Genomic DNA, 26,809 nt, shown 5'->3' on the forward strand with positions numbered 1-26,809 from the left:
ACAAGGCAGGCGTTAAATGGATGAGCAGTAGTATCAAGCTTGATCTGCAAAAAAAGAAAAGGTTATGGAGAATTTACAAGGAGGCGACCAGTACACCCATGAGCAGTACAAGGCTCAAGCTAGGAAGGTTACCAAGTAAGAAAAGCTAAATCAGATTATGAGAAGACCTTAGCCAAAGAGATCAAGGGTAATCCCAAAGAGTTCTTCCGCTATGTGACAAGTAAGAGGAAGAATGACTTCGGAAGGATAACTTTAGTGGGTATTGAGGTGACAAAATCAGATGTAATAGTCGAGTTACTGAGCGATCACTTTTCAAAAGTCTATCACCCAAGTGAGGATATCTCTATACCTGTAGCAATACCTAATGTGAGAATTGAAGCTAAAGAATCAGAGGTATTAAATATATTGCAAAATTTAAATGCAAACACTGCTGTAGGCTTAGATGGAATATCAGCTCGGGTGTTGCATGAATGTGCAAATGAATTGTCAACCCCTCGTACTTGGATATTTAATTTAAGTTTGAACTCTGGTATGGTCCCTAGGGAGTGGAAGTTAGGCAAAGTGGTTCCTTTGCATAAGGGTGGCTCTAAAACTGCGGTAGTTAATTACAGACCAATCACCATCTCAGGAGTAGTGGTAAAAGTATTGGAAAAGTTGGTTAAAGACAAAATTCAAGAATGGGTGGATCAGGATATGATACTCTGTAGAGGCCAACATGGTTTTGTTAAAGGTAGATCCTGCCTTAGCAATCTATTAACTATTCATAATAGAATAACATCTGAGTTGGACAAAGGAGCAGGCTACACAGTGGTACTTCTTGATTTTGCTAAGGCTTTTGACAGGATACCCATAGAACACTGTTACGCAAATTGGAGCAGATGGGGATGGATATTAAATTGGTGATATGGATAGGAGAATGGCTCAGGGAGAGATATCATAAGGTGGTGTATGGAGGAGCCGCCAGAATGAGGCAGGTGACCAGTGGTGTGCCTCAGGGCTCTGTGCTTTGGCCAATGTTGTTTAATTTGTATATAAATGATATAGGAAATGGCTTAAAGGGAGATATTCAGTTGTTTGCTGATGATGCAAAATTGTGTAGCGCAATAAAAAATCAAGCTGATGTTGAAAGTTTGCAGGATGATTTAAATAAGCTGGTAAAATGGGCAAAAGATAATGGATGTTAGTTCAATGTGGAAAAGTGTAAAGTTATGCATTTTGGGATTAAAAGATTACCAGCTGTGTACTACATTGATGGAAAGGTACTCCAAGAGATTGATGAGGCTAGGGACTTTGGGGTGTTGGTAGATAGGGAGATGAAGTTTAGAGGACACATTGCTAAGGTGTCCAAGATCGCACATAGGATTACTTGGTTGTTGAGGAACACACTGACATCCAGAGATAAAGAGGTTATTATTCTCCTTTATAAAGCATTGATACTTCCACATTTGGATTATTGTGCTCAGGTCTGGTCACCTGGATTCCTTGGAGATGAGGAGGCTGTGGAGAGGGTTCAGAGAAGAGTGACCAAGTTGGTGAGTGATATAAAAAATGCCCCCTACATTGATAGATTGAGAGCTTGTGGATTGCAGAGATTGGTTGATAGGCGAAGAAGAGGGGATATGATAGAAACATTTAAATTACTGAAAGGTTTTTATAGGATTGATGCAGGGGAAATGTTTCAGCTGTGTGATAGTGATGGAAGAACAAGAGGTCATCTCTGGAAATTAAAGAAGAGTGTGGTTAACAAAGGTGTCAGAACAAGGTTTTTTGCCTGGAGGGTGGTGAACGAGTGGAATTCATTGCCTGACTTAGTTGTGAGCTCTTCGTCTGTAAACGAATTCAAGAAGAGATATGACAGATATTGTTTTGCTAGTTTGGGTATCCCGCGATGAGTCTACTGACTCCGTAATAATAATAATCTTTTACAATGCTGAATCTTCCCTCAAAAATGTAATAATCAGGCAAAGCAAAAAGGAGATTATTGTAATAATGATAAGTGAAAAAAGATGTAGGCAAATATAAAAAAGACATAATCCCTTTTATGGTATCCCTTTGAGGTTAGTTGGAGTGAGGATGGTTTATTTCAAGTGTCTGTGAAATAGGTGATTTTTTAAAAATTTATTCAATGTTTTATTAGACTAATTAGTGAATTTTTAATATATTTGCTAAAAATAGTAATTTTGACACTGTCCTAAAGTGTGGCAAAAAGTTTTGCTTTTGTGTTTGGACAGTAGTCTGCTGCAGGGCAATGTCAAAAGCAAAGGCTAATGTTGATGCTGGAGATGAGAACCTTTGTCCTGCTGAACAAAAGCATTACAATGCTAATATTGATGATACAAATGAAATTGGTTTCAATTAAGAACTTTCCAGATTAAAACAAATCATTGGACAATAGACTCAGGAGTTAGAAAAGTTGACAAATATAAAAAAAAAAAAAATCAGACAGAATAAAAAAATAAATATATAAGCAGAGCAATAATACAAAGTAAAGTGAGGTAGTAGGTAAGATTTCAGTGAATAATAATAAGGTAAGTAGAATGTCAATTAGAATGTAAGAAAAAATAAGTATTACGGTATGGTGCTTCACTCATTAAATTTGTACTTGACAATGGAACCACTGTTTCAAGCTTTTTGAATGCAAAAGTTAAGGATGTGATGAATACAGTTGAGAAACAGAAAAGAAAAGGGATGGCACTGTTCATAGGAACAAATGATTTAAGTAGTTTAAATACACTGTGAGAGAGGATATGAAAGGATTCTGGAAGAAGCAAGAAAGAAGGATGAGGGAGTGAACATTATTATTTCATTACCAAGATATGAGTACTGAGTTAGAAAGAAATTTTTTTTGGAATGTATGTTTTTAAAAGTTAACTAATTTATTGCTTTTAGTTAATTATTCTACTACATCTAGTTATTTTGAGATGTAGTAGAATACTTATATATTTTATATCTAATAAGGTAATATTTTTAGAACTAATTGATTCATTTCTGTGTTAATACTATTGCAGTACTGTGCTGGGAGGATTTGGTGTTGATAGGTTCTATCTAGGTATGTGGCAAGAAGGCATTGGAAAACTCTTTAGTTTTGGAGGATTAGGAGTATGGACTCTTGTGGATGTTATTCTGATTGCAGCTGGCTACCTGGGACCTGCTGATGGTTCTCTCTATTTTGCATAAAGAAAGTGCTACCAATAGCAATCTACAGCAGGGTTTGTATTTTCTCTGTGTATTTTCTTCATATATTAGGCATACAGTTAATAAGTTTTTATATCATTGATCAAGCTATAAATTTGTTGTACATCTCATATGTAAAAAAAAAGTGAGTGAAGCTGGAGGTTGACTGTAATTTAGAGTAGTTACTTTGTAACATTATTTTTAACCTTTTCACTGCTGAGAGAATAGTAGTCAGCAAAGCTCTCCTTGTCCGCATGGTTAGCCTAGTGGCTTTGCGCTTCGCAATAACCATATGCCTGGGGAAGGGGTGTCCTAGGTTCGATTCCTGTCAACTACGTGAGGAGCTTAAGGATCTTCCTCAGCCATAGCAAAGTTAGCCGGTCTTGGGTGTGGACAGCAGGGTTTTTTCCACTAGTTTATCTGGGATTTTTCATCCTGCAAGCAGGCAAATTGGTCCGTTACGGGAGGTCCACCTATATAAAGCTGCTTGGAAGGAGTTAAGCTGTTTGCTCAACAATAATTTCTTGTTTACAATTTGAAATGTTTACACATCTTGTGTTTTGTTTGTGCAATAGAGTTATACAGATATTATTATTATTATCCAGGCCTCCATGGAGTTAAAAGACTCATCATGGGAGGTCATTTTTAGGAAATACAAAGTCTATCATACCACTCCTTGAACCCATTAACCGTCCCCACTCCAACCACTCTCTCAGGCAATGCATTCCAAGGTTCGACCACCTTCCACACAAAGAAACCACTCCTCACCCTCTTGCACACAACCTCCTTTCATAACTTCCAGGGATGGCCCCTGCCGTTCCACCAAGTGAAAGAACTCTCCAATGTCTACCCTGTAACTGCCTCTCAACAGTTTAAAAGTCTCAATCATATCACCTCTCCTTCTTCTATCCACCAAACTCTGCAGTCCACATTCCCTCAGTCGATCCTCATAACTCATATTGTACAATCCAAGATAACAAAGATGGTTATCCGCCTCTGTACCCTTTCCACAGTCAATTTATCCCCTTCAAATCCTGGGCACCAAATCTGAGAACAATAGTCTAAGTGTGGTCTGATCAGGGCCTTATACAACGGAATGATAACTCTTTTATCTCTGCAGGTCAGCCTCCTTCTCAGTATTGCAGCAATCCTCTGAGTTACCCTCACCACCTTTGCAATATGCTCCCTGAATTTTAGTTTTCTATCAATCATCACCCTCAGATCTCTTGTCTCCCCTACCTTCTCCAGTACAGCTCCTCCAATCGAGTACGCATCCTCCCATAGATGGATCCCAAACCTCAAGACTTTAGTTTTGCTGCATTGAACCGACAACCCCATTTATTTGCCCATCTGTCTAGTTTATTCAAATCCTCTTGCAGGGCTGTCACATCTGCACTATTACTGATAACCCTTCCCAACTTCACATCATCCACAAACAACTGAATGTCCCTTTGCAATCCATTGACAATATCATTGATATAAAGATTGAACAATACAGGTTCCAGTACTGAGCCCTGTGGAACCCCACTTGTAACCTTCTGCTTCCTTGATATTGCCCCATCATACACAACTCTCTGATACCTATCAGTCAGCCAATCCTAAATCCATTTGACTAACCCAACATTTAAACCCATGTGCTGCATGTATGTATGTATTAAATTTTGATGTTTTGTATGCGTAATATCAAATTAGTAAAATTAATTATTGATTATTTTTGTAACATTACCCCATTAATCGTGATGTCAGATAATTCAATTAGACAGAAGAAGAAAAGAAAAGCTATTTCTTTAGAAACTAAGATCCAAATTTTAGATCATTTAGCAGCTGGATGTTGAAGCTTAGCAAGGTTCAACATCCTTAGGGGCATGGACTAATTAGTTGGAAACACTTTGCCGTGGTTTGTCTTAATATAATTTAGAGGAGACAGAGGCCATTAGAAAATCTGTTCTTTTTGGAACAAAAATTAGGTGCCAAGTTGTCACTGTATACAAGAGACATTATAAAAGTGAAGATGAAAAAAGGCCCTAGTGATGTGGATAGAAAATTGCTCACAAAAAGGAATACCTTAGATGAAAATATCATCAAACAGAAAGCATTATGGTTGTACAAACAGATTCAGGAAAAGGAGCCAACAACATCAAACAACAACAGTTGTGATTTTTCTTCAAGCACAGGTTGGCTTACAAAATTTCTCAAAAGATATGCACTTCATAATACAAAAATAAAAGGCAAAGCCGCATCTGCAGATGAGCTGGCAGCTATGGAATTTCTTTCAGAACTGTCCAAAATTATTGACTTGGCTTTTTTGGAAGAATATGCCAAGTAGAACTTATATAGTGAAATTACAAAAAAGTGTTGGTGGCTTTAAAACAGCTAAGGATCGTGTGACTATTATTTTCCAGCAATGCTTCAGGAGATCGTATATTAAAACCATTACTCATTAATTGATCCCTAAGACCACGGGCAATGGAAGGTGTGGATTTAAACACGTTACCAGTGCACTGGAAGGCAAACAAAAAAGGTTGGGCTACAAAAGAAATTTTTAATGAATGGTTCCATCAATGTTTTGTTCAAGAAGTTCAACACTATTTGATGGAAAAAAATCTGGACTTAAAGTTTTATTGGTTATAGACAATGCGCCTGGCCATCCTGTTTTAGAACACCCAAACATGGAATTTTGTTTAATGCCACTTAATACAACCACTAGAGACCATGGTGTGATTGCTACCTTCAAAACTTACTACATAAGAACATTCCAATACATTTTGGATAAACCAGATAAGGATAATTTACTGACAGTTATTGATACATGGAAAAAATTTTCTAGTTTGGATTGCATCAAACTTGCTAAGGTGGCATTATCAGAATTGAAACCATCAACTTTAAATGCATGCTGGAAAGCTACTTAGCCAGAATGTGTGAAAAAGAAAAACCCTCTACCTTTGCATACAATTGAATATCCCAATATCATCGATTAGCACATCAGTTGGCAGAGAAGGATTTGATGATTTTTCGTCTGCAGATATTGAGTAATTGATGGTTGACAATGCTGTTAGTGATGACAAAATAGTAAAAGCTGTCCTTGAGAATCTCCATGAAAAAGAAAAAAAAAGCTGATGATGATGAAGAGATTCCACTCACTGCAGGATTAATTAAAGAACGGCTTCAAACGGCTAGTAAATTGCAAAGTCATTTTCTTACACATGATCCAAATACCTAAAGAGCTAAACAGTTTAAATGTGAACTGATGTCATGTATGGTGCGATATAAAGATTTATACCAAGATCTAGTCAAAACAGGATTTCAATGATTAATTACAGATTTTGTGGTAAAAAAAAAAAAAAATCAGCTTTCAGAATTATTGGAAATTAATGCCAATTTAGTTCCTTTTACTGAAGAAAACGTTTTACCATTGCAGGATGGCCAAAGTGTTAAAACTGATGGAAGTGATTTAATTCCAGTCTCACAAAAAGAATGCAGAAAGTGATGGCAATTAAAATATAACTAATAACCATATGCGCAAGTGTATTTGGGCCTTTTCGAATTTGTTTTATTAGTGACACGCTAGTTTCTTTAAGAAAGATACACATGTATATACTTTGAATAAATATTTAAAATAAAAAATATTCCATTAAAATTAGAGCTTTATTCAATGATTTTCATATGTTTTGTTTGAAAATAACTTATTGTTTGTATTGGGTTTTCACATTTGGAACCATTCTATTTTTTCATATGCAATGTATTTTTTTTTACACGATTTCATTTACATGTTTTTTTCCTGGAACCAATCTACCGTGTAAATGAAGAATTAGGTGTGTGTGTACACACACACACACACACACACACACACACACACACACACACACACACACACACTCGGGTCTCTTTTTATGCGGCTTTGAAGTTATGCACCATTGTACATAATGAACAGCATGTTGCAGCACATTCTGGCATAACATGAGTAACGTGTAAGCAGTGAGTGTCCATGAAGTTTAATTTTGCATGTGAGTAAGTGTTTGTCTTTTCATTATCGTAAGTCTAAATTTTGCTAATTTTCGCAAAAGCACCAAAGAAAAGCAGTTTCTTTGGAAATGAAAATTGCAATTTTAGATCGCTTAGCAAAAGGAGAAGGGATCTCCGTTTATGGCAATTGGTAAACATTTTAATTTAGGCGAATCTACCATAAGAGCAATTAAAAAGAATGAAGTTGCAATAAGAAAATCTGTCATTTCTGGCACAAAACTAAGTGCCAAATTATCATCGTACTCAAGAGATGCTTTATTAGAAAAAACTGAACGAGTGCTCATAATTTGGATTGAAGAATTAACTCAAAGAAGAATTTATATAAGTGGTTATTTAATTAAACAAAAAGCTCTTCGGTTTTATGAACAGATGAAGCAATCTACTTCCGCTTCCCAGGCTGATAAAGAATTTTCGGCTAGCAAAGGATGGCTAACCGGGTTTTTAAAAAGGAATGCGCTTATAAAGTGAAGATTACAGGCGAGGTTGCAACAGCAGATGAAGAAGCAGCCAAAAATTTTCAAGCTAGCCAAAATTATTGAAGATGGTGGATATTGTCCCAATCAAGTGTTTAACGCTGACGAAAGAGGATTGTTTTGGAAGAAAATGCCTAGTCAAACTTACATCGCAAAGTCTGAGAATGAAGCAAGCAAAGATCGAGTAAGTTGTTATTTTGTAGCAATGCATCAGGGGATCGAATGTTGAAACCCTTCCTAGTAAATCGATCTCTAAGACCATGATGGCTAATACAAAGGCCTGGGTAACAACTACTGTATTTACTGAATGGTTCTATAATTGCTTTGTACCAGAAGTGTAAACATATATGAAGCAAAAAAGTTTGATTTTAAAAGTTTTATTAATTGTTGACAATGCACCAAGTCATCCGCATTTAGAACATCCAAATGTGCAGGTAGTGTTTTTTCCACCCAATACAACAAGCATTATTCAGCCATTAGATCAAGGCATAATTGCTACTTTTAAAAAATATTATGTTAAGCACACTTTTCAATTTATATTGGATAAACTAGAAAATTAATCATCAACAGTAATTGACATTTGGATTTTTTTTTCCATTTTGGACTGCTTAAATCATGTTGCATCTGCTATCACTGAAATAAGACCATAAACTTTAAATGCCTGCTGGAAAGCAGCTTGGCCTGGATGTGTTGCAAACAGTACAACCATTCAAACATCTACATTATCAGCTAAAATCATTACTTTGGCACGTGTAATTGGTGGAGAAGGTTTTGATACATTTAGCCAGAATGATGTAGATGAATTGCTTGTGGATAATACCTTAAGTGACGATGATATTATTGGATATCGATTAATTTTAGATATCGTCAAAGATCCAGAAAACGATAGTGAAGCGGAAGAAAAACCTTTCCCCCTCACTGCAAATATAATTCTAGAAGGTCTTGAACTGTGCAATAAATTGGAAAATCATTTTCTTGTTAATGACACAAATTTTGAAAGCGCCTTTAAATTTCAACATGAGTTGAAGAACTGTATGCCTGAATATTGCGAGCTGTATAAAAAATTGGTAAAATCATCATTGCAAAGTTTAATCACTGATTACAATGTAATCATTACATTGTCAGAAGAAAAAAATCAGCACAGAACGAGGGTGAAGCTAATTCTGTTTTTGAAGAACCATTGCCTTTTACCATACAGATCTGATGTGCTGACTATCTCTTCTGGTGATGAAAGTGATTTCGCACCGGTTCGCAAACATTGCCGAATATTGTCTAATAGTGACGATAATTCTGAGAAAAAATGTAAAAAAAAAAATTGTTACTTTTCATTAAAATTAAACGAATAAAGCTTTAAAACAAACTTAGGCATTCTTATTTTCCTGAATTTTTATAAACTTTTTTATGCACTTTTTAGGTTTATTTTAATTCATTGCTTCGGTTTTAGAAAATAATGGAACGTATCCCTAATTAGATCTTTTTTGTGCGATTTTTTATATGCGGTTTTCTGTGGAACGTATCTACCACATAAAAAGACACCTGATTGTGTGTGTGTGTGTATATATATATATATATATCAGTGACGATCGTGTGTCCGTTTAGGTTGGGTGTGCTGTCGTATGGCTTATGCAACCTGTGCTACAAAATTCACGTTAATTTGTTCGTAAGATTGCATTTTTATTGATGCATGAAAGCTTTAAGAGTGTAAGCACATCAGTGCTCATCTTAATTGGTCCAATGCAATTAATTGTGGGATAACTTTGAATACATCAGTTTATCATTTTAAATATGGAAAGCATAAAGGTCAAATGAACAAAGGTATGCTTCACATGCTGTTTATGTGCGAAGCACAAAGGGTTTATGCTTCGTGGTGAGATTAGATTATCGTTGGCAAATGCTAGAGTGAGACACAGATAATTTGAATTTTGATATGATTTTTAAATACAACCGTATAATATGCACAGAAATCGGAAAAAGTAATCAATTAGGAAATTATTTTTCAGGACTGAACCAAAGAAAGGCTGAAATAACTTGTTTTACTTATTATACACAGGTTCCAACCTCATTAGACTGTAATCATACAATTTGCAAAAGCTCTGGCAGAAAACGGGACATTCAGTACATTGTCAACACTGTTTCCATTTTTTTTGAATATGGGCAAAAAGTTATAAATTATTTATAGAAATTATAAATATATATTAAAAACTTGTCTATATTGGTATCATAAACACATCAGTTCACATTATCACACATTTTATGCATGTAAAACAGATGAAATGCAGAAAACAAAAACAGCAACTCATGACAGTGTTCAATTGGATTGTTTCACACAATAACCAATCACAGCCTCTAACGACTTCTGAATGCTATTGTCTCAGTGCACACTCTGCCTTGCCATCTGGGCCGTTTAAACCACATCTGTTTAAAGGGCTCAAAGGTGTCAGTACAGTGGAACCTTGGTTGTCGAACACCTCTGTTATCGAACATATTTTCCAAACAAAAAACGCCCCAGTTCCCGAACAGGCAAACAACAACCACGTGCTCAGCTGTAAGGCGGGAAAACGTCAGTTACGCGGAAGCCTTCGTTCAGTGCAGACACCTGCTCGAATTTGCAGGGAGTTTTCTTGATTTTCTTTGTGTTTTCTTGTTGTTGTTTTTTTTTTTTTTTTCACAAATTATTATTAATTAAGCCACCATGGAGCCGCAGAAGAATAGTGATAGCAGCAAAGCAAAAAGAAAAGTTGTTAGAACCACGATAGAGATGAAAAAAGAAATCATATCCAAACATGAAAATGGCGTGTGTGTCTCGGATCTTGCAATGGAGTTCGGTATGGCGAAATCAACCATATGTACAATACTAAAAAATAAGGAGGCAATCAATTTTCATCTATATTTTATCTATTTATTGTGTTTATTCTTTTTATGTAAGATTTTATGCATTTTCATTATGTTCATATACAATCTTATGCATGAAGTACTGTTATAAAGGTTTAAATAAACAATCATCTGGGGTTCGGGAATAGATTAATCCATTTTACATTAATTCTTATGAGAAAATGGTTTCAGTTTCCAAACAGCCTTCGGGAACGAATGAAGTTCGACAACCGAGGTTCCACTGTATATGTTGTTATTAACGGGAATGTGATGCAATGTTTACACGTCAAAGTGTCCTCTTCATGAAGCATTAATATATTGTGTTTAATTTTAGGAATCATGCAAAGCAAGGAAATAATTAGGGGAGTCTTTGACAGGAATAAATGCAAAAATATAATATCATTGATATTGCTATTCCAGGGAGGTGTACCACCCACCTAGAATATTTTCCCCTGATGTGTGTGTGTGTGTGTGTGTGTGTGTATAGAAAGTATTTTACCTTGGGTATAATAAATGTTAAAGATACCAAGCTATTTTAAACCTGGTTTTACTCCATTTCCCAAGTAAGCAAACAGACAAACAAGTCAAGTTTGTGCCTGCACGTATTGGAAGTCTAGCTAACCCTCAAAGTAGTGCAAGTCAAGGAAACTCATGGTAAAAGTAGAATAAGCTCAGATCACTATTCTTAATATTTACCCTTAATGCACAGCCCATCTCCTTGAGGAGATGTATGATGCTGTCTATTAAAGGCAAGGTGCCACTACCCAGACCGGTTTTGACCTTTATTGAGGTCTCATCAGTGGGAGCCAGGCTAGAAATACCAAGATTTTAGCAATACAGAACTTATAAGTATTTTACCAGAACAAGTTACCATAAGGTGTTTTAACCTTATTAAATAAAAATCTCTGGATGAGATATAAATGTAGAAAGTATTTTACCTTGGGTATATATGCTAAAACAGGCGTTGGTTGTTGGGTTCGAGGTTATATGGTGAGTGGTCGGTGTAATTTAGCGCTTGTGTAAAATTGGTGATTTTTGGTGTTTTTTGTGTGTGTTTTTCCTTAGAAAATTGGTTTTAGAACGATTTTCGTCTTTTTAGAGTATTTTGTGTGTCTTTATAACATATTTTATTGGGGCTGTCGCCGCTAGAGGGATTCGTAGTGTGTAGTGTTCGTGAAAGCTCCGGATAAGTATTATTTTCAGTTATCATTGATAAATTTATTTAATATTGTGTAGTTTCGTTTGCCTTGCATCTCTTAGTGCATCTTTTTGTGTGTTATTGGTGTGTTATAATTTATAATTTGATAAAATATGTTGCAAGTAAGTATGGCTGCAGTATGAAGGAAAATGATGGTTTGCCATCTTTATCAAAGAACAGTAGTATAAAAGAGATGATTCAGTGTACTAGCTGCGAAATGTATGCTTTGCGGAGTGTGGTTAGATGATAATAAAGGAGTGAATGTGTGTAGAAAATGTAGGGAAAACGAGAAATTGAAGAGTATTTCGGATCGTGAATGTGATATTTTTGTCAAACTTCAGAATGAAGAAAATAGGGATATGACAAGAAATGGCGAGGTTGTACCAGAGAATTGTGAGAGTGTGAATGTAGAAAGTGTGAATGATAGTATTAATGGTTTTACTGAGAATAAAAAAGATGAGATAGATGCAATGAGTGAGATCGCGTTGTTAAATGGTGCGATACAAAGGGCAAAACAGCAGCTAGAGCGTATGAGCAAAAGTCGACTGAATGAACCAGCCAATAATAAAAAGTATGACAGGAAAAATAGATGTATGAGTGTGAACATGAACAAAATGAAGGATAGAGTGCTGTATGGAGACTCTTTATAGTAGAGGTGTGATAGTAGAGGATTTGACAAAATCGTACCAACCTGGTGCGACCACAAAGTATGTAACTGAGTCTATTAGAGAGCTAAAGGAAATGGTGAAAGAAATGATTGTTGTGGCAGGTACGAATGATATGAAAGGAGACAAAATGGAAATGATAGAAGAAAGACCTGAATGAATTGTTTGAAGTAGCAAAAGAAAAGAGTGAGAGAGTTAAAACGATTAGTCTTTTGCCACGGTATGACAGTGAAATGTTTAATAGGAGGGCCATAATTGCGAATGACTTTATGCGTGGGTTATGTATGACGAGTGGTGTGGAATTTGTCAACGTGTGGAGTGAGTTCGATGGGCGAAAGGATATATATAAGATGGATGGCTTGCATTTGAATGGTTACGATGTAAGAAGACTTGAGAAAGTGTTGCTGAATGTGGTGGATGTGCAAATTCAGGGAAACTAGATTTATTAAGGGGGGGGGTAGATATACAGTCCTTAGGGAGGCAGTTGAATGTAAGAATGAATATAATATGCCCGAGCAAATAAGAACAACAAATCAGAGTGGGATAGTTAATATAAGGCATCAAGGTAGGGTTGGAGCTAATGGGGTTTTAAATTCATGTACACTAATGCTAGGAGTATTAGGAACAAGAAGGAAGAGTTTTTGGCCATGGTTGGCACTTCCAGACCACAGGTTATTGGTATTAGTGAAACATGGCTGAATGTGATGGGTATAGTGTGTTCAGGAATGACAGGGAGAATAAAATGGGGGGAGGAGTATTGTTGTGATAGCTGATTAGCTGCATCCAAGGAGAATAGAAGTTGAATTGCAGGATAGAGAAAAGAGCACATTTGAGGCCATTTGGTGTGAGATTGTAGCTAGCAGAACTAAATATACAATTGGGTGCTGCTATAGACCAGGTGATGGAAAAGATGGTGGTGACAGTATGCACAAGCAAATAGAAGAAATGAGTGGAAGGAGGGTGATTATTATGGGAGATTTCAACTATGGTCGCATTAATTGGAGTGAGGAGAGGACACAAGGGAGGAAGGAATTGGATTTTATTCAGTTATTAAGGGATAACTATCTGCGACAGCATGTAATGGAAAATACTAGGGGTCAGAGAGTGCTTGACCTAGTAATTACATATGAGGATTTGGCTGTAACAAATATGACCACATTGCCACCAATCGGTGAGAGTGATCATAGGGGTCTTGACTTGGGAGGTGGCTAAAGGAGTAGAATTTTCAATTAAGACAGGGTACATGTGGAATTATCAGGCTGGAAAGTATGACAAGCTTAGGAGTTTGATTGGTTCAGTGCCATGGCATGTACAACTGCAAGGACTAGAAGTTGATAGTGCATGGGAGATAGTTAAGAAGTGCTTACATGAGGCTGACTGTATACCTAGAGTCCGAATAATAAATCAAGTAGGGGTTAAATGGATGAATAACACCATTAAGCTTGAGCTGCAAAAAAAGAAACAACTATGGAGGGAATTTAAGGAGAAGGGTGACCGGCAGGCACACGAACGGTATAAAGCGCAGGCCGTAAGGGTAACAAGTGTGGTAAGAAAAGCAAAAAAGGATTACGAAAGACATTGGCCATGCAGGCTAAAGAGAATCATCATAAACAGTTTTTTAGATATGTAGCAAGTAAAAGGAAAAATGTACATGGCAGAATGATTTTAAAGAATGCCGATGGTAGGGAGGTAACTGAATCAGTTGATATAGTTGAGTTACTGAGTGAGCACTTTGCAAGAATATATCATCCAGGTGGTGACATTGCAGAAACGAATGTATCAGTAGATTATATGGGAATTGTGGTGAATGAAGTGGAGGTGAGTAGTCTATTGCATAACCTCAATGTCAATACATCTGTGGGATTGGATGGTATACCAGCTCATGTTGTACGAGAAGCAGCTAAAGAATTGTCAGTACCCTTGACCATTTTGTTTAATTTGAGTCTCGGGTCTGGGTTAGTCCCGAGGGGGTGGAAAGAGGGGAAAATAGTTCCACTGCATAAAGGTGGTTCCAAGACTGCTGTTGTAAATTACCGACCGATTAGCATATCAGGAATCATTGTCAAGGTCTTAGAGAAATTAGTCAAGAAAAGAATAAAGAATTGGATAGATGAAAATGGGATATTGTATGGGGGACAACATGGTTTTGTGAAGGGTAGATCATGCCTCAGTAACTTGCTCACGTTTTATAACACAGTGACGGCTGAACTGGATAGGGGTAATGGGTTTACAGTAATACTACTGGACCTTGCCAAGGCTTTTGATAGGATACCACATAGAACCCTAATCAGTAAACTGGAGCAGATGGGGATAGATATAGGGTTGGTGAGATGGATAGGAGGGTGGTTGAAGGAGAGATATCAGGAGTGGAGTCTAAAAGACGGCTTGTGACTAGTGGAGTGCCACAGGGCTCTGTTCTTGGACCACTGCTTTTCAATTTGTTCATCAATGATATAGGAAAGGATTTGAGAGGAAGTGTTCACTTGTTTGCTGATAATGCAAAGTTGGGTAGAGCAATTATGAGTGCACAGGATGTCAAAATTTTACAGGATGATTTGGATACTTTGGAGGACTGGGGTAGGAAAAATGGATGTCAATTTAATGTGCCAAAGTGTAAGGTTATGCACTTTGGGGTGAAAAGAATAGCAACAGTATATCGCATTGGTGGAACCGTACTCCAGGAGATTGATGAGGCCAGGGATTTGGGAGTGTTGGTGGATAGGGAATTGAAGTTTAGGGGGAACATTGCAAAAGTGACTAAAACAGCTCACCAAATCACTTGGCTTCTGAAAAATACTTTAACATGCAGAGACAAACAAGTTGTTGTTCCTCTGTATCGAGCCTTGATAAGACCCCTTCTGGACTACTGTGCCCAGTTATGGGCACCAGGGTTTCTTCGTGATGGGGAGGAAGCGGAGAGGATCCAGAGACGAGTGACCAAGATGATAGGTCTGTGGAATGAACCTTATGAGAATAGATTGAAGATTTGTGGGTTGCAGAAATTGGTCGATAGGCGAAAGAGGGGTGATATGTTTGAGACATTCAAATTACGGAAGGGTTTCTAGAAGATTGATCCAGAAGATATTTTTGAAAATATGACTGGTGGTGGGAGGACTAGGGGCCATGAATGTAAGCTGGGTAAGAGCGTGGTTGACAAGGGTGTTAGAGCTAGGTTTTTTACTTGGAGAGTAGTGAATGAGTGGAATGAGCTTCCAGAGTCTGTTGTGGGTGCTACGACCGTGAATGAATTCAAGGCAAGGTTGTTCTTGACATGATGTTAGGGCCTCTCTCAATGAGTCTGTCGACTCCTTGGAGTTGCCCGGAACAATAATAATAATAAATGTTAAAGATACCAAGTTATTTTAAACCTGGTTTTACTCCATTTCCCAAGTAAGCAAACAGACAAACAAGTCAAGTTTGCGCCTGCACGTATTGGGAGTCTAGCTGACCCTCAAAGTAGTGCAACTCATGGTAAAAGTAGAATAAGCTCTAATCACTATTCTTAATATTTACCCTTAGTGCACAGCCCATCTCCTTGAGGAGATGTATGATGCTGTGTATTAAAGGCAAGGTGCCACGCAAACTTGACTTGTTTGTCTGTTTGCTTACTTGAGAAATGGAGTAAAACCAGGTTTAAAATAGCTTGGTATCTTTAACATTTATTATACCCAAGATAAAATACTTTCTACATTTATATCTTATCCAGAGATTTTTATTTAATAAGGTTAAAACACCTTATGGTAACTTGTTCTGGTAAAATACTTATAAGCTCTGGATTACTAAATCTTGGTATTTCTAGCCTGCTTCCCACTGATAAGACCTCAATAAAGGTCGAAACCGGTCTGGGTATGGCACCTTGCCTTTAATACACAGTATCATACATCTCCTCAAGGAGATGGGCTGTGCATTAAGGATAAATATTAAGAATAGTGATCAGAGCTTATTCTACTTTTTCCATGAGTTGCCTTGACTTATACTACTTTGAGGACGTCTAGCTGACGTCCTCAAAGATGACGAGACTGACTTCCAATACGTGCAGGTGCAAACTTGACGTGTTTGCTTACTTGGGAAATGGGTAAAACCAGGTTTAAAATAGCTTGGTATCTTTAACATACATCTATATAATAAAGCTGTAAATTCATATTGGCTTTTGAGTTTTTTGTGGGGAGGTTACTACAATCTCTTAGCAAATTTCCCAATTTTTTTCAAGCATTTATATGCCATTGAAGGTGAAATGTATTTTTAACTCACTGCTCTCAAAGGGTTGAATGCATAATTATAAAATCCCAGCATTGTATTCATTCATTAAATATTTTTGTTAAAAACTTGTTTATAACTTACCAGCAAGTTTTCAGCTTTAGTGAATATAAGTGTTTTTATTTGTCAGTATTCTGAAGGATATCTTTTAAATAAAATGTGTTGCAATAACGAAAATACTTTTTCCCAGTCATTCCACAGCTCAGTGAATGCAAACAGAAAGACCATTATCAGTACCCCTATTGAACATATACACACACAATGGATTGGAGGGTATTATAATTCTATCTCTAATGCAGAATACCTTTGATGAAATTGATTTATATGATATTGGTTTCAAAAAACAATTTACAGCAGTTTATTTTTTTCCTTTTCTTTACTCCCATTAGTTTACTATTTCATAGGAAAGGAAACTTTTAGAAGACATCATCAGATTAAGTTTTTCTCTTCGTAACATCCTGGTGGCAGTTTCATATCCAGCATGAGGTTTAAAAGTCAAATGTCTTTTGTCTAAGAAAGATGTTTTGAAAAGCGCTAGTGTTTCACATTATATGGTGATGAACGAATCATTAGAATGTAAAGTAATGAGTTCTTATTCAAATGTCATTATTTTGTTGTAATTTAGAATAAATATTAAAGCTTTGATAAATACATTTTAGTTGTTTTATGTGTTTTTCCAAAACTTTACATTTAAAAATTACTAAGTATTAAGGAAAAAGGCTTTTATAAACATCCATGTCAAATCCTCAGCCTTTATAATAAGCAAGCAGTACATTTTACCAACTGAACTTCCCAGCCCATATAAATCCAGTGTATGTGTCTACACAGTGTGTAGACACATACACTGGATTTTTTCTCCCTCCTCTAAATCACTTTCATTTAGTGAGACATCAACTTGTATTTTGGCCATGCTGATATGATTTCATCAATTTCTCGATACATACATACCCTTAAAGGATGTTCAATCTGCTATGATAGCACTACATGATTACATTGGAACAGTCCGGTGAGGTCTTTTAGTATTTTTAAATGCATTAGTTTTAAAAATTAATCAGTTTCTATAGTTAGAAGTTATATGTTAACTGCACTGAATTTCAGTAAAACAGGAGGAATATAATTAGAATAGAAGTGATTCATTTCATATACAAGGGTCAAAGCTGTATAACTGAGAGGAGACCTCCACATAGCCTTTAAAGGAATGCGGAGAACCGACCAGGGCTTCTGACCTAATGTCCAATCCTCACCTTCTCGTCGTGCACCCTGTTGGGTATCTACTTCGATACTGAACGGATGAGGATGGGCTGGCAATTTGGGATTTAGCCGACCAAATTGTATTCTTATTGGTTAAACCAAAATATAGAATGATGGTACAAATGACAAAATTTCATGCCGGCTGGGGCGTCTCACGGTTAAACAAGGCCCCCGTTGTTCTCACCAGGGAGAACAGCGAAAAGTCAGCTACTGGAACAAATCTGAAAATAAACCCCAACTCAACATTACCAGAGTTAAAGATCGGTATCAACGTAAAAAGCCTGAATGGCAAAGAAATGGAGCTAGCTAAGGAATTAGATAAGTACCAGATCGACATAATAGGGGTGACTGAAACAAAAAAGACCAAAACTGGTGAGATCTTTCTGAGCAATAAATACAAAATGTTATATTCAGGCAATGATAATCAAGGAAAAGAAGGAGGAGCCATAATATTCAACACAAAATATGAGGCTAATCTTCTTGAATGGCAGTCAGTCTCAAGTAGAGTAATGTGGGCAAATATGAGAATGGGGAACTGGACAATGAGACTTATTTGTGCCTATGGTTCTACTCAGGTAGAAGTGGAGGAATTTTTTGAGGCTTTAGAAAAAGCAACTGACAATGAAAAATGAAAAGTTGGTCCTTGTTGGGGATCTAAATAGAGTAGGAAATGATTGTGAGACATACAAAAATATTTTGGAAAAATTTGGAGAAAAGAGCAAAGCTAATAATAATGGCAAATATCTGTTGGATTTCTGCTCAGGACATGGACTGGTTATTACTAACACATTTCCAACATAAAAATGTGCACAAATTCACATGGAGAGAAGAGGCTAGGAATAAGAAAAGTCTTGTTGATAGTGATGTTTTCTCCCTGATGCAGGACACCAGAGTGTACAGAGGATTTGAAATTGGAAGTGATCACTATTTAGTCTTCAGCAGGATAAAATTGAATTTCATATTGAAAAGAATAAGATGTAAGAAAGTTTTAAAGCGAATAAAAGTTGAGCAGCTCTCAGATGTGAACTGTAGGCTAAAATACACAAAGATTATTGAAGAAAAAATGAAAGAGTTTGAGAACAGGAATCAAACCTTGGAGATTCAGTGGCAAACTCTGAAGAAAACATTGATTGATTCTGCCAGAGAGGCATGTGGTGAGGTTATCTGTAAGGATAAAAAAATCAGAACTCCCTGGTGGACACAGGAAGTTAAAGAGGCAGTGAAGAAAAAGAAGAAAGCATACCAAAAGTTCCTGTCAAATAAGTCAGCTTGTGCTCTTAGAGAATATAGAGACAAATGCAAGAATGCTAAATACTGTGTAAAACTAGCTAAACAAAAGTCATGGGAGGACTTTGGCAAGAATATAGAAAATAAATGTCAAGAAGGTGGCAAAATATTCTGGAGGTTGTTGAAGCAGCTTAAGAATGGAGGAAAGAGTGCTGTAAAAGGAATTAGAGATGATAAAGGTGACATTAAAACGAGAGAAAAAGATATCCTTGAAGTATGGAGTAATTACTTTGAAAAACTGCTAAATGAAACAAGCAGTGATGACAGCACAGTGGATGTTGAAATGTGGAAAGGCAGCAGGAGTAGATGATATTCGACCAGAAATGCTGAAGTATGGTGGTATAAGAGTCTTACAGTGGCTGTACTGCATAATTCAGAAAGCCTGGACAGAGGGACGAATTCCCGATGATTGGAGTAGAGCTCTCATAGTACCCATATATAAAAAGGGAAATAAAACTGCATGTGAGAATTACAGAGGTATTTCTCTACTGAGTGTTCCTGGCAAGATCTATGCAAGTATACTTGAGAAACGGTTGAGAAGAATTGTGGAAGAAAAGCTTGGTGAAGAACAAGCTGGATTCAGGCCAAATAGAGGCTGTCAGGATCAGATCTTCACTTTACGACAAATAGTCGAGAAAGCATGGGAATTTAACAAAGATCTGTATTTAAGTTTTGTCGATCTGGAAAAGGCATATGACAAGGTGCCAAGAGAGAAGCTATTCAATACGCTGCAGTTATATGGTGTCAATGGGGCGTTATATAAAGCAATACTTAGTCTTTATTTGAGTTGTAAGTCAGCAGTTAGAATTGAAGGAAGTACAGGAGGATGGTTTAATGTTAAATCTGGTGTGAGACAAGGATGTACATTATCCCCTCTGTTATTATCTATATGGATCACATTATGAAGGAAAGTGGTATTAAACATGATATCAAAATTGGATATGTTGATGTCAGCTCTTTGCTTTATGCGGATGATGTTATACTTCTAAATAAATCTGCTACAAGTCTGCAAGATTCTCTGACTAAATTGAATAGCTGTTGTAATAGATATGGTATGAAGGTCAGCAATAAAAAGACAAAGACAGAAAATAAGCAGAATCATTGAAAATGTCAACTGTGTTGTGAATGGAGAACTTGTGGAACAAGTAAAACATTTCAGCTATTTAGGCACGATTTTTACTGAAGATGGTAAATTAAATATAGAAATAGACAACAGAATCAGCAAAGCTGGTATGGTGGGAAGTCAATTGAATAAATTCATATGGAATAAGAGAGAAATTAGTCGGAACACTAAATTAGCTGTATACAAGACAGTGTTCAAACCAGTTTTAACTTATGGATCTGAGAGCTGGGTCAGAAGTAAAACACTTGACCAAAGACTAGAGACCACAGATATGAGAGTCCTGAGACAGATTATAGGCGTGAACAGATGGCATCAATGGCAATATCATATTAAAAACGAGGATATTAGGAAAGAACTTGACATTGTCAGCATCCAGGAATGCTTTAGCAGAGCTAATCTCAGGTGGTATGGTCACTTAAACAGAATGGGCGAGGAAAGATTAGCAAATCAAGTGTTCTCTGCAAGGTTGGCAGCAAAATGACCTAGAGGAAGACCTAGATATAGGTGGACTGATACGGTACAAAGTGCTTTAGACGATAGAAATATAAGATCTGATAATGTTGGAGGCTTGACAAGTAACAGACTGATTTGGAGGAAAATTGTAGATAGGAAATTAATAATGATGTAATTTTTTTCATGTAGTACTATCATATCCTGTACACCCCTTGAGAGTACATGGCAGGAATTTGATGATGATGATATTCTATCATCATCAAATTACTGACGTACTCTCTAGGGGTGTATAGGATATGATAGTACTACATGAAAAATTTACATGTCAGTAATTTGATGATGATAGAATATCATCAAATTCCTGCCATGTACTCTCAAGGGGTGTACATGATATGATAGTACTACATGAAAAAAAATTACATCATTATTAATTTCCTAGAGCAGTGTTTCTTAAACCTTTTGACTATAGAACACTTCACAAATCCTGAAATTTTCGCACAACACCTTGGTTATTTTGTATTGTATAAATTAATAATTAACCATTTAGCTGATTTTTTTATTATTAATCAATATTTGATGATTAATTCTTGATTAATAATTAACATCAATTAAAGCATCATTAAATTAATTTGTGCTGACAAATTAATTGAAAAATAAAAATTCCAAAACTTCTCGCAGAACACCAGTTGAGAACCACTGCTCTAGAGCCTCAAAAAATTCCTACACTTCTTCCTTAGTAGAGCCTTCTGTGGGACCATAGACAGAAATAAATCTCATTGTCCAGTTCCCCATTCTGATATTTGCCCACATCACTCTACTTGAGACTGCCTGCCATTCAAGAAGATTAGCCTCGTATTTAGTGTTGAATACTATGGCTACTCCTTCTTTTCCTTGATTTTCATTGCCTGAATATAACATTTTGTATTTATTGCTCAGAAAGATCTCACCAGTTTTTATCTTTTTTGTTTCAGTCACCCCTATTATGGCGATCTGGTACTTATCTAATTCCTCAGCTAGCTCCATTTCTTTGCCATTCAGGCTTCTTATGGTGATAGTAGCGATCCTTAACTCTGGTGATGTTGAGTTCGGGTGTGATTTCAGATTCGTTCCAGTTGCTGACTTTTCGCTGTTCGCCCTGGTTCCCTGGCAAAAACAACGGGGCCCTTGTTTAACCAGGCGACGCCCCAGCCAGCATGAAATTTTGTAATGTTGTACCACCATTTTTTATATTGGTTTAAGCCAATAAAGATACAATTTGGGTGGCTAAATCCCAAATTGTCAGCCCATCCTCATTTGTTCAGTATCCAGCTAGATACCCAACAGAGTGCACCACGAGAAGGTGAGGATTGGACATTTGGTAAGAAGCCCCGGTCGGTTCTCCGCATTCATTTAAAGGCTATGTGGAGGTCTCCTCTCGGTTATACAGCTTTGACCCTTAAGCACTCCTGATATTCTATATCTCACTAAATACGAAAAAGTGCAGAGAAGGAAAAGGCCTTTAAAGATAAATCATTAGCATGAATGTTAAATATATTTCTATATTCTTCATTTTGCTGAATAATAATGTTTCACTTCACAAGATAAAGACAAATAATTGGTACACTTTTGAAATACTGTCACAAATCCTTTATTATAAAAGCTTTGTGTGTCTCATCTCATATAATCAACTCACTATATGAAAGTATCGAAAGCTCTGGTCAAAACTTCATATCAGCAATTCCATTCTAAAGGAAATTTATTCTAACAAACTATTCTTTTGGAACCTGAGTTTGTAGTGAAAGTGGTCCATTCACAATCCAGATTGTGATTTAGATAAAAACACCAACTCTTGCATTTGAATCCACTAACCCATTAAAACCAATGGGTAACAAAAATAATTTTTGTTACCCATTTGACCAGAAATGCTCAAATATGGAGATATAATAGCTTAAATCAATGTTGCATTATTCAGAAGAATTCCAAGTGACAGTTAGAGCTATCATAATAAATAAGAAGGTGAAGAGTTTATAATCTGCAATGCACAGTGAGAGAGAGAGAGAGAGAAAAAGATGTTTTTTATATTAATTGTTAATGAAATAGTACTTTAGCATAAATTTTAGTCTGAGGGATGTGTTTAGAAGTTTTTAGGTTTGAAGCATTTTTCCAATATATATTGCTTTATGTATTGTACATTTTCCTATCAGTTATGGTGGCAACTACCTCTGCTTACTGATTTGTTATTACCCAGCCTGCCACTATTTAAAGATTACATTTTGTACCAGGCTTTGCCTACATCACAAACACTTCTCTTTATTTAAAAATACAGCAGTTAAGATATGGGGAGTGCATGTTTGTATGAAATGTAGACATTGGGAGGAATTCAGTGATCTTGACATATGTATGTCAGGTTTCACTGGCAGCGATGGTGCTAAGAAAACGAGTGTTTGCCAGGAGAGGGTGACAAGTAGCATGATTGAGAGGGAGGAAGGCAAGCATCAGGTGGCAAAGGACTTAATATTAGGTAATGTGAGTGGAGATATGGAAGATCTAAAGGATGGTGTCACTGAATCTTGTGTGAGGATAGGATGCTTGGAGAGAGAGATAGAAGTATTGAGAGATGTGAGAGAAAGTCATGGGATTGAGAGCAGAGAAAATGGGCAAACCAGGGAAAGACAGAGAATGAGAGAAAGTTGAGAGAGAGAGTGCAAGGGAAAGAGAGAGGAGAGTGAGGGAGAAATGCAGGTGAGCAGGGTCTGTGAGGGGAAGGTAATATATGGAGACTCAATAATTCATGTCATGCAGAATAGAATGTTAGTGGAGTGCTTGCCTTGAGGAATAGAGGGTGTGTTTGTGGCAATAAAGCAAGGTGAGAATGTGGATGATAGACTGGTACCATCACTATTGTAAGAAGTATTCTGGTTTGAATGACGAAAGATTGGAGTTATTGTTAGAAAATGTGCGGCAAAAAAGTGTGAGAAGGAAGATAGTGTTTTTACCAAGATAAGATAAGGAAATAGGATGGATGGTAGCAGGGGTTGCCTCCTGTGAGAATGGTCACTTAGGAAATGGGAGAATGTGTGGTACATTGCAGAGTCAAATGAAGTCTAGAGGGAATAATGATAGGTACAGAAAAATTGTGATAATGCATTGATGTTTCTTTATGTAAATACCAGGGGATATCAGGAATAAAGGAAGTGATTTAGTAACATCTAGCAAGCATTATGGAATATTTTCACTATTGAGGAACAAATGTCTCAGGCAGTATATAGTAAAGGATATCAAGTTTTATAAATTTGGTCCTTGCATCAGCAGATCTTGCATCCTCCCCCAATGATGAAAGTGACCATGTGGTCTTGACTTTGAGGCAGAATCAACATGTAGAAGTATCAAGAAGAAAGGAAATTAAGTGAAATTATAAGGATGGTGACTATAATAATCTTAGAAATCAACTTGGGGCAGTTCCAATTCCTATAGTTCCTAAAAGAATTGCAAGGCAGAGATATCAGCAGTGCACAAGGCTAGTGAAGAAATGTTTATCAACAGCAATGGCAAATTGTATTCCTCAAGTTTGATGTATAGTGAATGACTAATGAAACTGAACAGGAACTGCATTTGAAACAGAAGTTATGGAAAAAGTATAAAGAGAAAGGGCCACAATCCAGACCAGTTTCGACCTTTATTGAAGTCTCATCAGTGGGAGCCAGACCCAGAGGTTATATCAAGGTTAAGGAAATGCAGAAGTCATTTCCACATACCGCAATCCCTCGATTAATGCGCCCCCAATTAGTGCGTCATTTTTTTTCGATACCCAAATTCGATTAGTGCGCCTACATGCATCTTAAAAATAAATGTTACAGATTTTAAAAATTTTCGATCTATACTTTTTTTATGGCTAACTAAAAAAATCACTCACGAAGATGAAATAATTTAGTTACCGATTTGAAACATTTTACAAAGTTATTTTTTTAATGGCATACTACACTATTTCCATGTACACTATGTTCCAAATTTACCACCAAAATTTATGTCGTCTGCTTTACATAGCATTTTACTGATAATATGCAATTGTTTTCCTTACTTTTTTATTTTTAATTATTTTCCTAACCTCTAATCATGAGTAAAAGAATTAGTGAGTAAAAAATAGAAGTGTGAAAATGATTTTCGAAAAGTAATCTGATTTGAAGAAAAACTTGAAATAATAAAGAAAAATTATTTTTTTCTTTATTATTTTAAGGCGAGTCAAGAGTAAAGATAGGACAAGAACACAAAAATGGGTGAATCAACTGCTTAACACAAAGAGAAAGATAAAGTTGCTTCAAGCTCATCATGCATGCACTCGTGAATTAGAGAGACTTCTTTTTACATGGATCGAGGATTATAACCAAAAACGGATCCCGCTAAACACTGGCCTTATTAAATCAAAAGCATCGTCTCTTTGTAACCTGGAAAGAAAGGGCTATCAATGATCAAAAGGAAGAATTCCACATTAGTGCTGGGTGATTTGAGCGTTTCAAAAAGAGAAATAGCCTACATAATGTTCTAATCAAAGGAGAAGCTACAAGTGCAGATAAGGAGATATCCAGAGATTTTGAAGAAAATTTTGAAAGAAGGGGGAACTATTGTGATCAACAAATATTTAATGTCGATGAAACCGGCCTTTTTTTGGAAGCGAATGCCTTCCAAGACTTTTCTAGCCAAATCAGAGAAATCTCAGCCTGGTTATAAAGTCGAATGAAATTACTGCTAACAATATGCGAGCCGTTTGGAAGCACATTCTTCCACATTGTGCAAATGATTTTAGCGGCTTTTCAAATGAATCTAAGTTAATTAAATCTCATTCTGAGAAGTTGAGTAATTCCAACCTGCTAAATTTAGATACACAGTGGGAAGATCCTGAAGAATATGAAGAAAAACTGATAAGCCCAAAGAGGTTTCACAGAAATAATTTGAAAATAGTTTTCGTACAATCGAAGTTTTCAAGCAGCAATGCTTAGAGACTGACCCTGGTGAAGAGAGAACCAGTAAAATTTGCAGAAGAGGCAATAGGGCCATACCGTCAGTTGTATGAAAAAAAGAAATGCCCTCCAAACTACGTTAGCTCAATTCTTTCTTAAGAAGCAGAATAATAAATTTATATTCTGAATATGTTTTATTTTCTTTCAGCTTCATGGTTTTCCTTTAACTAGGCCCTGAGACATACCCTAATTCTTTTATAAAAAAAAATTAAGGGTCAAAAAGGAAATCTGAGGAACGAATTATACATTTTCCCATAGGTTATTATATTTGATTAATGCGCCTGTTTTAAAGAACGCACTAATCGAGGGATTGCTGTACAAGTAGCCAAAAGGTGTCTCACCCGGCCAAAGCCCAATGTATTTATAAACGAGCGAGTTTAGCACTATTACTGGAACAGATATACGCTACTCGTCGAGAACTTTCAAAAATAAATTCATTCATCAGTGCCCTACGTGATATACTATCTGACATTTTGAACCCGGAGCTATGGGATATCCTGGAGAGAATCTCCGACTCTATAGCCAATAAACAATTCGCTAAAGTTAAAAACCCGCACCAGAAGAAATTTGTATTCCTCCAGCTACGCAGCGGCCGCAATTACATCAATATGGCGTCATTATGAACTTATCGTTAACCTTAATTAAAGAAGTCAAGTGCATTAAGTCATGGACACAATTTTGCCGTTACTCCTAAAGAAGTTCCAAAAACCAAAATAATGGCTTCCGTTGAATGTGGAATAAACAACCTGCCTCCAGCAATAGCCAATAATATTAGGTTAGACGGGGCCAATATCCTAATCCATTCTAAGCCTCCCAAAAGTAATATCCCACATAAAGAAATAATGGCTATAAAAGAGCTACGCCATAATAACCACATTACAATAACTAAATTAGACAAAGGAAATGCAACTGTAGTAATGGATACAACAGAATATGAAAGCAAAATGCACACACTTCTCCAAGACCGGTCAACATATCAAATCATAGATTGAGATCCCACCAACTCACAAAAAAATATATAAGGTGTGCAAGTTATTGAA

At 36.5% G+C, this 26,809-nt stretch overlaps 1 protein-coding gene across 2 annotated transcripts in view; it reads left to right on the top strand.

The window, feature by feature from the left end:
* The window catches only part of amx (TM2 domain-containing protein 3 almondex), a 75,176-nt gene extending 57,862 nt beyond the window's left edge, over positions 1-17,314 (top strand). Inside the window, exons 5-6 of one of the 2 annotated variants that reach the window (XM_090402728.1) lie at positions 3,009-3,209; positions 17,066-17,314. In XM_090402728.1, coding sequence (XP_090258854.1) covers positions 3,009-3,177 — 169 coding nt within the window. In that variant the 3' untranslated portion in view covers positions 3,178-3,209; positions 17,066-17,314. Of the gene's footprint in view, positions 1-3,008; positions 3,210-17,050 lie in introns of both variants that reach the window. The other variant, XM_090402726.1, reaches the window with a different exon arrangement.
* Positions 17,315-26,809: the final 9,495 nt, after the last annotated feature.

The sequence above is a fragment of the Typopeltis vanoorti genome, chromosome 13, assembly GCF_054136105.1.
Source record: "Typopeltis vanoorti isolate ZY-2024b chromosome 13, IOZ_Tvanoo_1.0, whole genome shotgun sequence".
Lineage (NCBI taxonomy): Eukaryota > Metazoa > Arthropoda > Arachnida > Uropygi > Thelyphonidae > Typopeltis > Typopeltis vanoorti.